The 12,147-nt window shown below is 60.2% G+C and overlaps 1 protein-coding gene across 1 annotated transcript; it reads left to right on the top strand.

Annotated features, from left to right (window-relative positions):
• Positions 1 to 766: 766 nt before the first annotated feature.
• On the top strand, positions 767 to 9,518 carry LOC144491239 (low-density lipoprotein receptor-related protein 1-like; the record flags this gene model as incomplete). Its single annotated transcript, XM_078208921.1, has 4 exons — positions 767 to 938; positions 5,330 to 5,436; positions 6,617 to 6,733; positions 9,342 to 9,518. Coding segments are annotated over exons 1-4 (565 nt in total), but the record flags the coding sequence as incomplete, so codon positions are not given.
• Between the last annotated feature and the right edge of the window lie 2,629 nt (positions 9,519 to 12,147).

Here is a 12,147-nt window from a genome sequence, read left to right as displayed (position 1 = left end):
CCTGCCCCTCTCTCCCTGCCCCTCTCTCCCTGCCCCTCTCTCCCTTCCTACCCCTCTCTCCCTGCCCCTCTCTCCCTGCCCCTCTCTCCCTGCCCCTCTCTCCCTGCCCCTCTCTCCCTGCCCCTCTCTCCCTGCCCCTCTCTCCCTGCCCCTCTCTCCCTGCCCCTCTCTCCCTGCCCCTCTCTCCCTGCCCCTCTCTCCCTTCCTACCCCTCTCTCCCTGCCCCTCTCTCCCTGCCCCTCTCTCCCTGCCCCTCTCTCCCTGCCCCTCTCTCCCTGCCCCTCTCTCCCTGCCCCTCTCTCCCTGCCCTTCTCTCCCTGCCCCTCTCTCCCTGCCCCTCTCTCCCTGCCCCTCTCTCCCTGCTCCTCTCTCCCTGCCCCTCTCTCTCCCTGCCCCTCTCTCCCTGCCCCTCTCTCCCTGCCCCTCTCTCCCTGCCCCTCTCTCCCTGCCCCTCTCTCCCTGCCCCTCTCTCCCTGCCCCTCTCTCCCTGCCCCTCTCTCCCTGCCCCTCTCTCCCTGCCCCTCTCTCCCTGCCCCTCTCTCCCTGCCCCTCTCTCTCTGCCCCTCTCTCCCTGCCCCTCTCTCCCTGCCCCTCTCTCCCTGCCCCTCTCTTCCTGCCCCTCTCTCCCTGCCCCTCTCTCCCTTCCTACCCCCCTCTCTCCCTGCCCCTCTTCTCCCCCTGCCCAGTCCCCTGTGCATCCTCACCTCGCTGCCTCTGGTCCTCCCCCCGCGCTGAGGGCTCTTTTTATTCGCCCCACAGATACCCGGGCTGAAAATGCCTCGGGGAATCGCGGTGGACTGGGTGGCGGGGAATATTTACTGGACCGATTCCGGGCGCGACGTCATCGAAGTGTCTCAGATCCGCGGGGAGAACCGGAAGACGCTCATATCCGGAATGATCGATGAGCCGCACGCGGTCGTGGTGGATCCACTGCGAGGGTGAGTCCCGCTGAGGGATGGGGAGGCCGGAACTGTGCACGGTGCTCCGAGTGTGGGTCGAACCGAGGGATAGGGAGACGGGAACTGTGCACGGTGCTCCGAGTGTGGGTCGAACCGAGGGATAGGGAGACGGGAACTGTGCACGGTGCTCCGAGTGTGGGTCGAACCGAGGGATAGGGAGACGGGAACTGTGCACGGTGCTCCGAGTGTGGGTCTAACCGAGGGATAGGGAGACCGGAACTGTGCACGGTGCTCCGAGTGTGGGTCGAACCGAGGGATAGGGAGATGGGAACTGTGCACGGTGCTCCGAGTGTGGGTCTAACCGAGGGATAGGGAGACCGGAACTGTGCACGGTGCTCCGAGTGTGGGTCTAACCGAGGGGATAGGGAGACTGGAACTGTGCACGGTGCTCCGAGTGTGGGTCTAACCGAGGGATAGGGAGACTGGAACTGTGCACGGTGCTCCGAGTGTGGGTCTAACCGAGGGATAGGGAGACCGGAACTGTGCACGGTGCTCCGAGTGTGGGTCTAACCGAGGGATAGGGAGAGTGGAACTGTGCACGGTGCTCCGAGCGTGGGTCTAACCGAGGGATAGGGAGACTGGAACTGTGCACGGTGCTCCGAGTGTGGGTCTAACCGAGGGATAGGGAGACCGGAACTGTGCACGGTGCTCCGAGTGTGGGTCTAACCGAGGGATAGGGAGACCGGAACTGTGCACGGTGCTCCGAGTGTGGGTCTAACCGAGGGATAGGGAGACGGGAACTGTGCACGGTGCTCCGAGTGTGGGTCTAACCGAGGGATAGGGAGACCAGAACTGTGCACGGTGCTCCGAGTGTGGGTCTAACCGAGGGATAGGGAGACCGGAACTGATATTTTTCCCATCCCCATTCTCCTGCCTTTTCCCCATAACCCCCTGATCCCCTTTTTAATCAAGAACCTATCTATCTCTGTCTTAAAGACACTCAATGACCTGGCCTCCACAGCCTTCTGCGGCAAAGAGTTCCACAGATTCACCACTCTCTGGCTGAGGAAATTCCTCCTCATCTCTGTTCTAAAGGATCGTCCCTGGGGAGTTGATGTCCTCGTGGTCTTATCGCCAGACTGTTAACCCAGAAACTCAGCTAATGTTCTGGGGACCCGGGTTCGAATCCCGCCCACGGCAGATTGGTGGGGATTTGAATTCAATAAAAAATATCTGGGATTAAGAATCTACTGATGACCCATTGTGGGGAAAAACCCATCTGGTTCCCCTTTAGGGAAGGAAATCTGCCGTCCGTACCCTGGTCTGGCCTACATGTGACTCCAGATCCACAGCAATGTGGGTGGCACAGTGGGTTAGCATTGCTGCCTCACGGCACCAGAGACCCGGGTTCGATTCCTAGCCTTGGGTTACCGTCTGTGCGGAGTCTGCGCGTTCTCCCCGTGTCTGCGTGGGTTTCCTCCGGGTGCTCCGGTTTCCTCCCACAGTCCGGAAGATGTGCAGGTTCAATGGATTGGCCGTGCTAAATTCTCCCTTAGTGTCCCAAAGATGTGTAGGTTAGGGTGGATTGGCCATGCTAAATTGCCCCTTAGTGTCCAAAGATGTGTAGGTTAGGGTGGATTGGCCATGCTAAATTGCCCCTTAGTGTCCAAAGATGTGTAGGTTAGGGTGGATTGGCCATGCTAAATTGTCCCTTAGTGTCCAGAGATGTGTAGGTTAGGGTGGATTGGCCATGCTAAATTGTCCCTTAGTGTCCAAAGATGTGTAGGTTAGGGTGGATTGGCCATGCTAAATTGTCCCTTAGTGTCCAGAGATGTGTAGGTTAGGGTGGATTGGCCATGCTAAATTGCCCCTTAGTGTCCAAAGATGTGTAGGTTAGGTGGATTGGCCATGCTAAATTGTCCCTTAGTGTCCAAAGATGTGTAGGTTAGGGGGATTGGCCATGCTAAATTGTCCCTTAGTGTCCAAAGATGTGTAGGTTAGGGTGGATTGGCCATGCTAAATTGTCCCTTAGTGTCCAAAGATGTGCAGGTTAGGGTGGATTGGCCATGCTAAATTGTCCCTTAGTGTCCAAAGATGTGTAGGTTAGGGTGGATTGGCCATGCTAAATTGCCCCTTAGTGTCCAAAGATGTGCAGGTTAGGGGGATTGGCCATGCTAAATTGTCCCTTAGTGTCCAAAGATGTGTAGGTTAGGTGGATTGGCCGTGCTAAATTGTCCCTTAGTGTCCAAAGATGTGTAGGTTAGGGTGGATTGGCCATGCTAAATTGTCCCTTAGTGTCCAAAGATGTGTATGTTAGGTGGATTGGCCATGCTAAATTGTCCCTTAGTGTCCAAAGATGTGTAGGTTAGGGGGATTGGCCATGCTAAATTGCCCCTTAGTGTCCAAAGATGTGTAGGTTAGGGGGATTGGCCATGCTAAATTGCCCCTTAGTGTCCAAAGATGTGTAGGTTAGGGTGGATTGGCCATGCTAAATTGCCCCTTAGTGTCCCAAAGATGTGTAGGTTAGGGTGGATTGGCGGATGGCTGTATAATTTGGATAAATGTGAGGTTTGGAAGCAAAGACCGGAAGGAAGATGATGACGTGAATGGCTGTGAATTGGGAGCGGGGAGTGTCCGGAGGGTGGTGAGTGTCTGGAACGAGCTGCCAGAGGCTGTAGTAGAGGCGGGTACAATTTTGTCTTTTAGACAGTTACATGGGTATAGAGGGAAATTGGCCAAACGCAGGCAATTGGGATCAGCTCAGGGGTTAAAGAAGGGGGGGGGGCGGTATGGACAAGTTGGGCCGAAGGGCCTGTTTCCATGCTGTAAACCTCTACGACCCTATGACCTGGGTGTCCTGGTGCACCCAGTCGCTGAGGGTAAGCATGCGGGTGCAGCAGGCGGTGAAGAAGGTACGTTGGTCTTCATTGCGAGAGGTTTGGAGTACAGGAGCAGAGGGATGTGTTGTTGCAATTACACAGGGCCTTGGTGAGGCCACACCCAGAGTATTGTGCGCAGTTCTGGTCTCCTTTTCTGAGGAAGGATGTTCCTGCTCTCGAGGGAGCGCAGCGAAGGTTTACCAGGCTGATTCCCCGGGGGGACTGATGTATGAGGAGAGATTGACCAGGTTAGGATTGTTTTCACTGGAGTTCAGAGGGGGGGATCTCATAGAGACTTATAAAATTCTAACAGGACTGGACAGGGTAGATGCAGGGAGGATGTTCCCGATGGTGGGGGGAGTCCAGAACCAGGGGGGGTCACAGTCTGAGAATTAATGTAGGGAGGAGTTGTACAATAAATGGCAGAGTCATCAGGAGTATAGAAACACAGAGGGACCTGGGTGTGCAAGTCCACAAATCCTTGAAGGTGGCAACACAGGTGGAGAAGGTGGTGAAGAAGGCATGCTTGCCTTTATAGGACGGGGTATAGAGTATAAAAGTTGGGGTCTGATGATGCAGCTGTATAGAACGCTGGTTAGGCCACATTTGGAGTACTGCGTCCAGTTCTGGTCGCCGCACTACCAGAAGGACGTGGAGGCATTGGAGAGAGTGCAGAGGAGGTTTACCAGGATGTTGCCTGGTATGGAGGGGCTTAGTTATGAGGGGAGATTGGGTAAACTGGGGTTGTTCTCCCTGGAAAGACGGGGAATGAGGGGAGATCTAATAGAGGTGTACAAGATTATGAAGGGGATAGATAGGGTGAGCGGTGGGAAGCTTTTTCCCAGGTCGGAGGTGACAATCACGAGGGGTCACGGGCTCAAGGTGAGAGGGGCGAGGTATAACTCAGATATCAGAGGGACGTTTTTTTACACAGAGGGTGGTGGGGGCCTGGAATGCGCTGCCAAGTAGGGTGGTGGAGGCAGGCACGCTGACATCGTTTAAGACTTACCCGGATAGTCACATGAGCAGCCTGGGAATGGAGGGGTACAAACGATTGGTCTAGTTGGACCAAGGAGCGGCACAGGCTTGAAGGGCCGAAGGGCCTGTTTCCCTGTGCTGTACTGTTCTTTGTTCTTGATTGGGGGTAGACCATTTAGGACGGGGGTGGGGAGATATTTCCTCACCCGCTGAGCCTGAGGAATTCATTCCCACAGGAAGGAGTTGATGCCAAAAACGTTGAATGTATTCAAGAGGGGGCTGGGTGTCACACTTGGGGGGCAAACGGGGATCAAAGGGGGAAAGCAGGATTAGGCTGTTGGGTTGGATGGTCAGCCGTGACGGTGATGGATGGGGGAGCAGGGCCGAATGGCCTCCTCCTGCTCCTATCTTTCATGTTCCCGCGGCCAAGCCAGTTCTGTATCCGTCTTGCCAACTCTCCTCCGATCCCGTGTGACTTCACCTTCTGTCACTATTCCCTCTGGGCCCGGGGACACCCCCACTGTCTCCCCCCCCCCCCCCCCCCCAAAACTAACGGCATCTCTTCCCGAACAGGACGATGTATTGGTCGGATTGGGGAAATCATCCGAAGATTGAGAAGGCATCGATGGATGGAACTCTGAGGCGGACCCTCGTTGAAAACAATCTCCAGTGGCCAACAGGTAACGCACGGGGCGGGCGAGAGAATGGTCCACTGACGCACTGTGTGGGAGGGTCAGTGCTGAGGGAGCGCCGCACTGTGTGGGAGGGTCAGTGCTGAGGGAGCGCCGCACTGTGTGGGAGGGTCGGTGCTGAGGGAGCGCCGCACTGTGTGGGAGGGTCAGTGCTGAGGGAGCGCCGCACTGTGTGGGAGGGTCAGTGCTGAGGGAGCGCCGCACTGTGTGGGAGGGTCGGTGCTGAGGGAGCGCCGCACTGTGGGAGGGTCGGTGCTGAGGGAGCGCCACACTGTGGGAGGGTCGGTGCTGAGGGAGCGCCACAGTGTGGGAGGGTCGGTGCCGAGGGAGCGCCGCACTGTGGGAGGGTCGGTGCTGAGGGAGCGCCGCACTGTGGGAGGGTCAGTGCTGAGGGAGCGGCGCACTGTGGGAGGGTCAGTGCTGAGGGAGCGCCGCACTGTGGGAGGGTCGGTGCTGAGGGAGCGCCGCACTGTGTGGGAGGGTCAGTGCCGAGGGAGCGCCGCACTGTGGGAGGGTCAGTGCTGAGGGAGCGCCGCACTGTGTGGGAGGGTCAGTGCTGAGGGAGCGCCGCACTGTGTGGGAGGGTCGGTGCCGAGGGAGCGCCGCACTGTGGGAGGGTCAGTGCTGAGGGAGCGCCGCACTGTGGGAGGGTCAGTGCTGAGGGAGCGCCGCACTGTGTGGGAGGGTCGATGCTGAGGGAGCGCCGCGCTGTGGGACGGTCAGTGCTGAGGGAGCGCCGCACTGTGGGAGGGTCGGCGCTGAGGGAGCGCCGCACTGTGGGAGTGTCAGTGCTGAGGGAGCGCCGCACTGCGGGAGGGTCAGTGCTGAGGGAGCGCCGCACTGTGGGAGGGTCAGTGCTGAGGGAGCGCCGCACTGTGGGAGGGTCGGTGCTGAGGGAGCGCCGCACTGTGTGGGAGGGTCAGTGCTGAGGGAGCGCCGCACTGTGGGAGGGTCGGTGCTGAGGGAGCGTCGCACTGTGGGAGGGTCAGTGCTGAGGGTGCGCCGCACTGTGGGAGGGTCGGTGCTGAGGGAGCGTCGCACTGTGGGAGGGTCAGTGCTGAGGGAATGAATCTCTCTGGAACTCCCTGCGATGGCGCGGTGGTTCCAGAGGTTGGGTGATGTGTTTGAGGAACCTGTGGATGATCTCTCCTCCCTCTCCTCTGCTCAGGTCTGGCTGTGGATTATTTCAATCAGCGATTATATTGGGCTGATGCTAAGCTGTCTGTCATCGGCAGTGTGCGTCTTGACGGGAATGACCCTGTGGTTGCAATCGACGCCAAACAAGGTACCACTCTCTCCAATGTCCCACTCCCCCCTCTCTGTGTCGCTCCCCCTCTCTGTGTCGCTCCCCCTCTCTGTGTCGCTCCCTCTCTCTGTGTCGCTCCCTCTCTCTGTGTCGCTCCCTCTCTCTGTGTCGCTCCCTCTCTCTGTGTCGCTCCCTCTCTCTGTGTCGCCTCCTCTCTCTGTGTCGCCCCCTCTCTCTGTGTCGCCCCCTCTCTCTGTGTCGCTCCCTCTCTCTGTGTCGCTCCCTCTCTCTGTGTCGCTCCCTCTCTCTGTGTCGCTCCCTCTCTCTGTGTCGCCTCCTCTCTCTGTGTCGCCCCCTCTCTCTGTGTCGCCCCCTCTCTCTGTGTCGCCCCCTCTCTCTGTGTCGCCCCCTCTCTCTGTGTCGCCCCCTCTCTCTGTGTCGCCCCCTCTCTCTGTGTCGCCCCCTCTCTCTGTGTCGCCCCCTCTCTCTGTGTCGCCCCCTCTCTCTGTGTCGCCCCCTCTCTCTGTGTCGCCCCCTCTCTCTGTGTCGCCCCCTCTCTCTGTGTCGCCCCCTCTCTCTGTGTCGCCCCCTCTCTCTGTGTCGCCCCCTCTCTCTGTGTCGCCCCCTCTCTCTGTGTCGCCCCCTCTCTCTGTGTCGCCCCCTCTCTCTGTGTCGCCCCCTCTCTCTGTGTCGCCCCCTCTCTCTGTGTCGCCCCCTCTCTCTGTGTCGCCCCCTCTCTCTGTGTCGCCCCCTCTCTCTGTGTCGCCCCCTCTCTCTGTGTCGCCCCCTCTCTCTGTGTCGCCCCCTCTCTCTGTGTCGCCCCCTCTCTCTGTGTCGCCCCCTCTCTCTGTGTCGCCCCCTCTCTCTGTGTCGCCCCCTCTCTCTGTGTCGCTCCCTCTCTCTGTGTCGCTCCCTCTCTCTGTGTCGCTCCCTCTCTCTGTGTCGCTCCCTCTCTCTGTGTCGCTCCCTCTCTCTGTGTCGCCCCCTCTCTCTGAGTCGCCCCCTCTCTCTGTGTCGCCCCCTCTCTCTGTGTCGCTCCCTCTCTCTGTGTCGCCCCCTCTCTCGGTGTCGCCCCCTCTCTCGGTGTCGCCCCCTCTCTCTGTGTCGCCCCCTCTCTCTGTGTCGCCCCCTCTCTCTGTGTCGCCCCCTCTCGCTGTGTCGCTCCCTCTCTCTGTGTCGCTCCCTCTCTCTGTGTCGCCCCCTCTCTCTGTGTCGCCCCCTCGCCCCGTCCCCCTCGCCCCGTCCCCCTCGCCCCGTCCCCCTCGCCCCGTCCCCCTCGCCCCGTCCCCCTCGCCCCGTCCCCCTCGCCCCGTCCCCCTCGCCCCGTCCCCCTCGCCCCGTTCGCCCCGTCCCCCTCGCCCCGTCCCCCTCGCCCCGTCCCCCTCGCCCCGTCCCCCTCGCCCCGTCCCTCTCTCTCCCTCGCCCCGTCCCTCTCTCTCCCTCGCCCCGTCCCTCTCTCTCCCTCGCCCCGTCCCTCTCTCTCCCTCGCCCCGTCCCTCTCTCTCCCTCGCCCCGTCCCTCTCTCTCCCTCGCCCCGTCCCTCTCTCTCCCTCGCCCCGTCCCTCTCTCTCCCTCGCCCCGTCCCTCTCTCTCCCTCGCCCCGTCCCTCTCTCTCCCTCGCCCCGTCCCTCTCTCCCCCTCGCCCCGTCCCTCTCTCCCCCTCGCCCCGTCCCTCTCTCCCCCTCGCCCCGTCCCTCTCTCCCCCTCGCCCCGTCCCTCTCTCCCCCTCGCCCCGTCCCTCTCTCTCCCTCGCCCCGTCCCTCTCTCTCCCTCGCCCCGTCCCTCTCTCTCCCTCGCCCCGTCCCTCTCTCTCCCTCGCCCCGTCCCTCTCTCTCCCTCGCCCCGTCCCTCTCTCTCCCTCGCCCCGTCCCTCTCTCTCCCTCGCCCCGTCCCTCTCTCTCCCTCGCCCCGTCCCTCTCTCTCCCTCGCCCCGTCCCTCTCTCTCCCTCGCCCCGTCCCTCTCTCTCCCTCGCCCCGTCCCTCTCTCCCCCTCGCCCCGTCCCTCTCTCCCCCTCGCCCCGTCCCTCTCTCCCCCTCGCCCCGTCCCTCTCTCCCCCTCGCCCCGTCCCTCTCTCCCCCTCGCCCCGTCCCTCTCTCCCCCTCGCCCCGTCCCTCTCTCCCCCTCGCCCCGTCCCTCTCTCCCCCTCGCCCCGTCCCTCTCTCCCCCTCGCCCCGTCCCTCTCTCCCCCTCGCCCCGTCCCTCTCTCCCCCTCGCCCCGTCCCTCTCTCCCCCTCGCCCCGTCCCTCTCTCTCCCTCGCCCCGTCCCTCTCTCCCCCTCGCCCCGTCCCTCTCTCCCCCTCGCCCCGTCCCTCTCTCCCCCTCGCCCCGTCCCTCTCTCCCCCTCGCCCCGTCCCTCTCTCCCCCTCGCCCCGTCCCTCTCTCCCCCTCGCCCCGTCCCTCTCTCCCCCTCGCCCCGTCCCTCTCTCCCCCTCGCCCCGTCCCCCTCTCCCCCTCGCCCCGTCCCCCTCTCCCCCTCGCCCCGTCCCCCTCTCCCCCTCGCCCCGTCCCCCTCGCCCCGTCCCCCTCGCCCCGTCCCCCTCGCCCCGTCCCCCTCGCCCCGTCCCCCTCGCCCCGTCCCCCTCGCCCCGTCCCTCCCTCTCTCTCTCTGGGTAACGTTCGATCTCTCCTTCCTCCCTCTCTCCCCAGGCCTGAGCCACCCGTTCAGCATCGATATCTTTGAGGACCACATTTACGGAGTGACCTACATCAATAACGTCATCTTCAGAGTGCACAAGTTCGGCCACGATCAGGTGCACACCCTGACGTCGGGGCTCAACCACGCCACTGACGTGGTTCTCTTCCACCCCTTCAAACAGCAAGACGGTGAGTGTCCCCGCCGCTCGCTCGGGGAGCACCGGTTAGAAACAGGAGACCCGCGGCCGGTCCCGGGCCGGGGGGGGGCCCACCCCGAGGGGGCGGCGGCAGATTTGCAGACGTATTTGCCCCTGGGATGTGTGGGGAAGGTCGCTGGGACAGTCCCACCCCCGACCCCGCCGCTCCAGAAGCTGCTGGGGCGAGTTGGGGGCACTCCGAGTGCGCACGGATTTTTCACTCGCGGGCCGTGTGCATCACTGGCTGGGTGGAGCATCTGTTCCCCCTTCCCCTAGTCACCCCCTCCAGAAGGTGGTCTTTTATAGGATGGGGTATAAAAGTCTGATGATGCAGCTGTATAGAAGGCTGGTTAGGCCGCATTTGGAGTACTGCGTCCAGTTCTGGTCGCCGCACTACCAGAAGGACGTGGAGGCGTTAGAGAGAGTGCAGAGGAGGTTTACCAGGATGTTGCCTGGTATGGAGGGTCTTAGCTATGAGGAGAGATTGGGTAAACTGGGGTTGTTCTCCCTGGAAAGACGGAGAATGAGGGGAGATCTAATAGAGGTGTACAAGATTATGAAGGGGATAGATAGGGTGAACAGTGGGAAGCTTTTTCCCAGGTCGGAGGTGACGATCACGAGGGGTCACGGGCTCAAGGTGAGAGGGGCGAGGTATAACTCAGACATCAGAGGGACGTTTTTTACACAGAGGGTGGTGGGGGCCTGGAATGCGCTGCCAAGTAGGGTGGTGGAGGCAGGCACGCTGACATCGTTTAAGACTTACCCGGATAGTCACATGAGCAGCCTGGGAATGGAGGGATACAAACGATTGGTCCAGTTGGACCAAGGAGCGGCACAGGCTTGGAGGGCCGAAGGGCCTGTTTCCTGTGCTGTACTGTTCTTTGTTTTTTGAGGTGGGCGAGACGCCTTTGCGCACCCGCTGTAGTCCCCGTGTGTGTGGGGTGTAGGTACACCCACGGCGCTGTTAGGGAGGGAGTTCCAGGATTGGGATTGGGCATCAGTCAGTCCCCGTGTGTGTGTGTGGGGGGGGGGTAGGTACAGCAGCAGAGGTATGGGGAACACCACCAACTGCAAGTTCCCCCCTCCGAGACACCCCCCCCACACACACACACACACGGGGACTGACTGAGGTCCAATCACAATCCTGGAACTCCCTCCCTAACAGCGCAGTGGGTGTACCTACACCACACACACACGGGGACTGACTGATGTCCAATCACAATCCTGGAACTTGCTCCCTAACAGCGCCGTGGGTGTACCTACACACACACACACACAAAGAGCAATACAGCACAGGAACAGGCCATTCGGCCCTCCAACCCGCGCCGCTCCCTGGTCCAAACTAGACCATTCTTTTGTATCCCTCCATTCCCACTCCGTTCATGTGGCTATCTAGATAAGTCTTAAACGTTCCCAGTGTGTCCGCCTCCACCACCTTGCCCGGCAGCGCATTCCAGGCCCCCACCACCCTCTGTGTAAAATACGTCCTTCTGATATCTGTGTTAAACCTCCCCCCGCCCTCACCTTGAACCTATGACCCCTCGTGAACGTCACCACCGACCTGGGGAAAAGCTTCCCACCGTTCACCCTATCTATGCCTTTCATAATTTTATACACCTCTATTAAGTCTCCCCTCATCCTCCGTCTTTCCAGGGAGAACAACCCCAGTTTACCCAATCTCTCCTCATAACTAAGCCCCTCCATACCAGGCAACATCCTGGTAAACCTCCTCTGTACTCTCTCCAAAGCCTCCACGTCCTTCTGGTAGTGCGGCGACCAGAACTGGACGCAGTATTCCAAATGCGGCCGAACCAACGTTCTATACAACCGCAACATCAGACCCCAACTTTTATACTCTATGCCCCGTCCTATAAAGGCAAGCATGCCATATGCCTTCTTCACCACCTTCTCCACCTGTGACGTCACCTTCAAGGATCTGTGGACTTGCACACCCAGGTCCCTCTGCGTATCTACACCCTTTATGGTTCTGCCATTTATCATATAGCTCCCCCCTACGTTAGTTCTACCAAAATGCATCACTTCGCATTTATCTGGATTGAACTCCATCTGCCATTTCTTTGTCCAAATTTCCAGCCTATCTATATCCTTCTGTAGCCTCTGACAATGTTCCTCACTATCTGCAAGTCCAGCCAATTTCGTGCCGTCCGCAAACTTACTGATCACCCCAGTTACACCTTCTTCCAGATCATTTATATAAATCACAGACACACACACATGGGGACTGACTGATGTCCAATCACAATCCTGGAACTCCCTCCCTAACATCGCCCTGGGTGTACCTACACCACACACACACTTACGGGGACTGACTGATGTCCAATCACAATCCTGGAACTCCCTCCCTAACAGCGCCCTGGGTGTACCTACACCACACACACACGGGGACTGACTGATGTCCAATCACAATCCTGGAACTTGCTCCCTAACAGCGCTAAGGGTGTACCTACACCACACACACGGGGACTGACTGATGTCCAATCACAATCCTGGAACTCCCTCCCTAACAGCGCCGTGGGTGTACCTACACCACACAGACACACGGGGACTGACTGATGTCCAATCACAATCCTGGAACTCCCTCCCTAACAGCGCCCTGGGTG

Source organism: Mustelus asterias, unplaced genomic scaffold (assembly GCF_964213995.1).
Source record: "Mustelus asterias unplaced genomic scaffold, sMusAst1.hap1.1 HAP1_SCAFFOLD_4803, whole genome shotgun sequence".
Classification (NCBI taxonomy): Eukaryota; Metazoa; Chordata; class Chondrichthyes; order Carcharhiniformes; family Triakidae; genus Mustelus; species Mustelus asterias.
The sequence above is the reverse complement of the archived record's forward strand: the minus strand, read 5'-3'. Positions and strand labels throughout refer to the sequence as shown.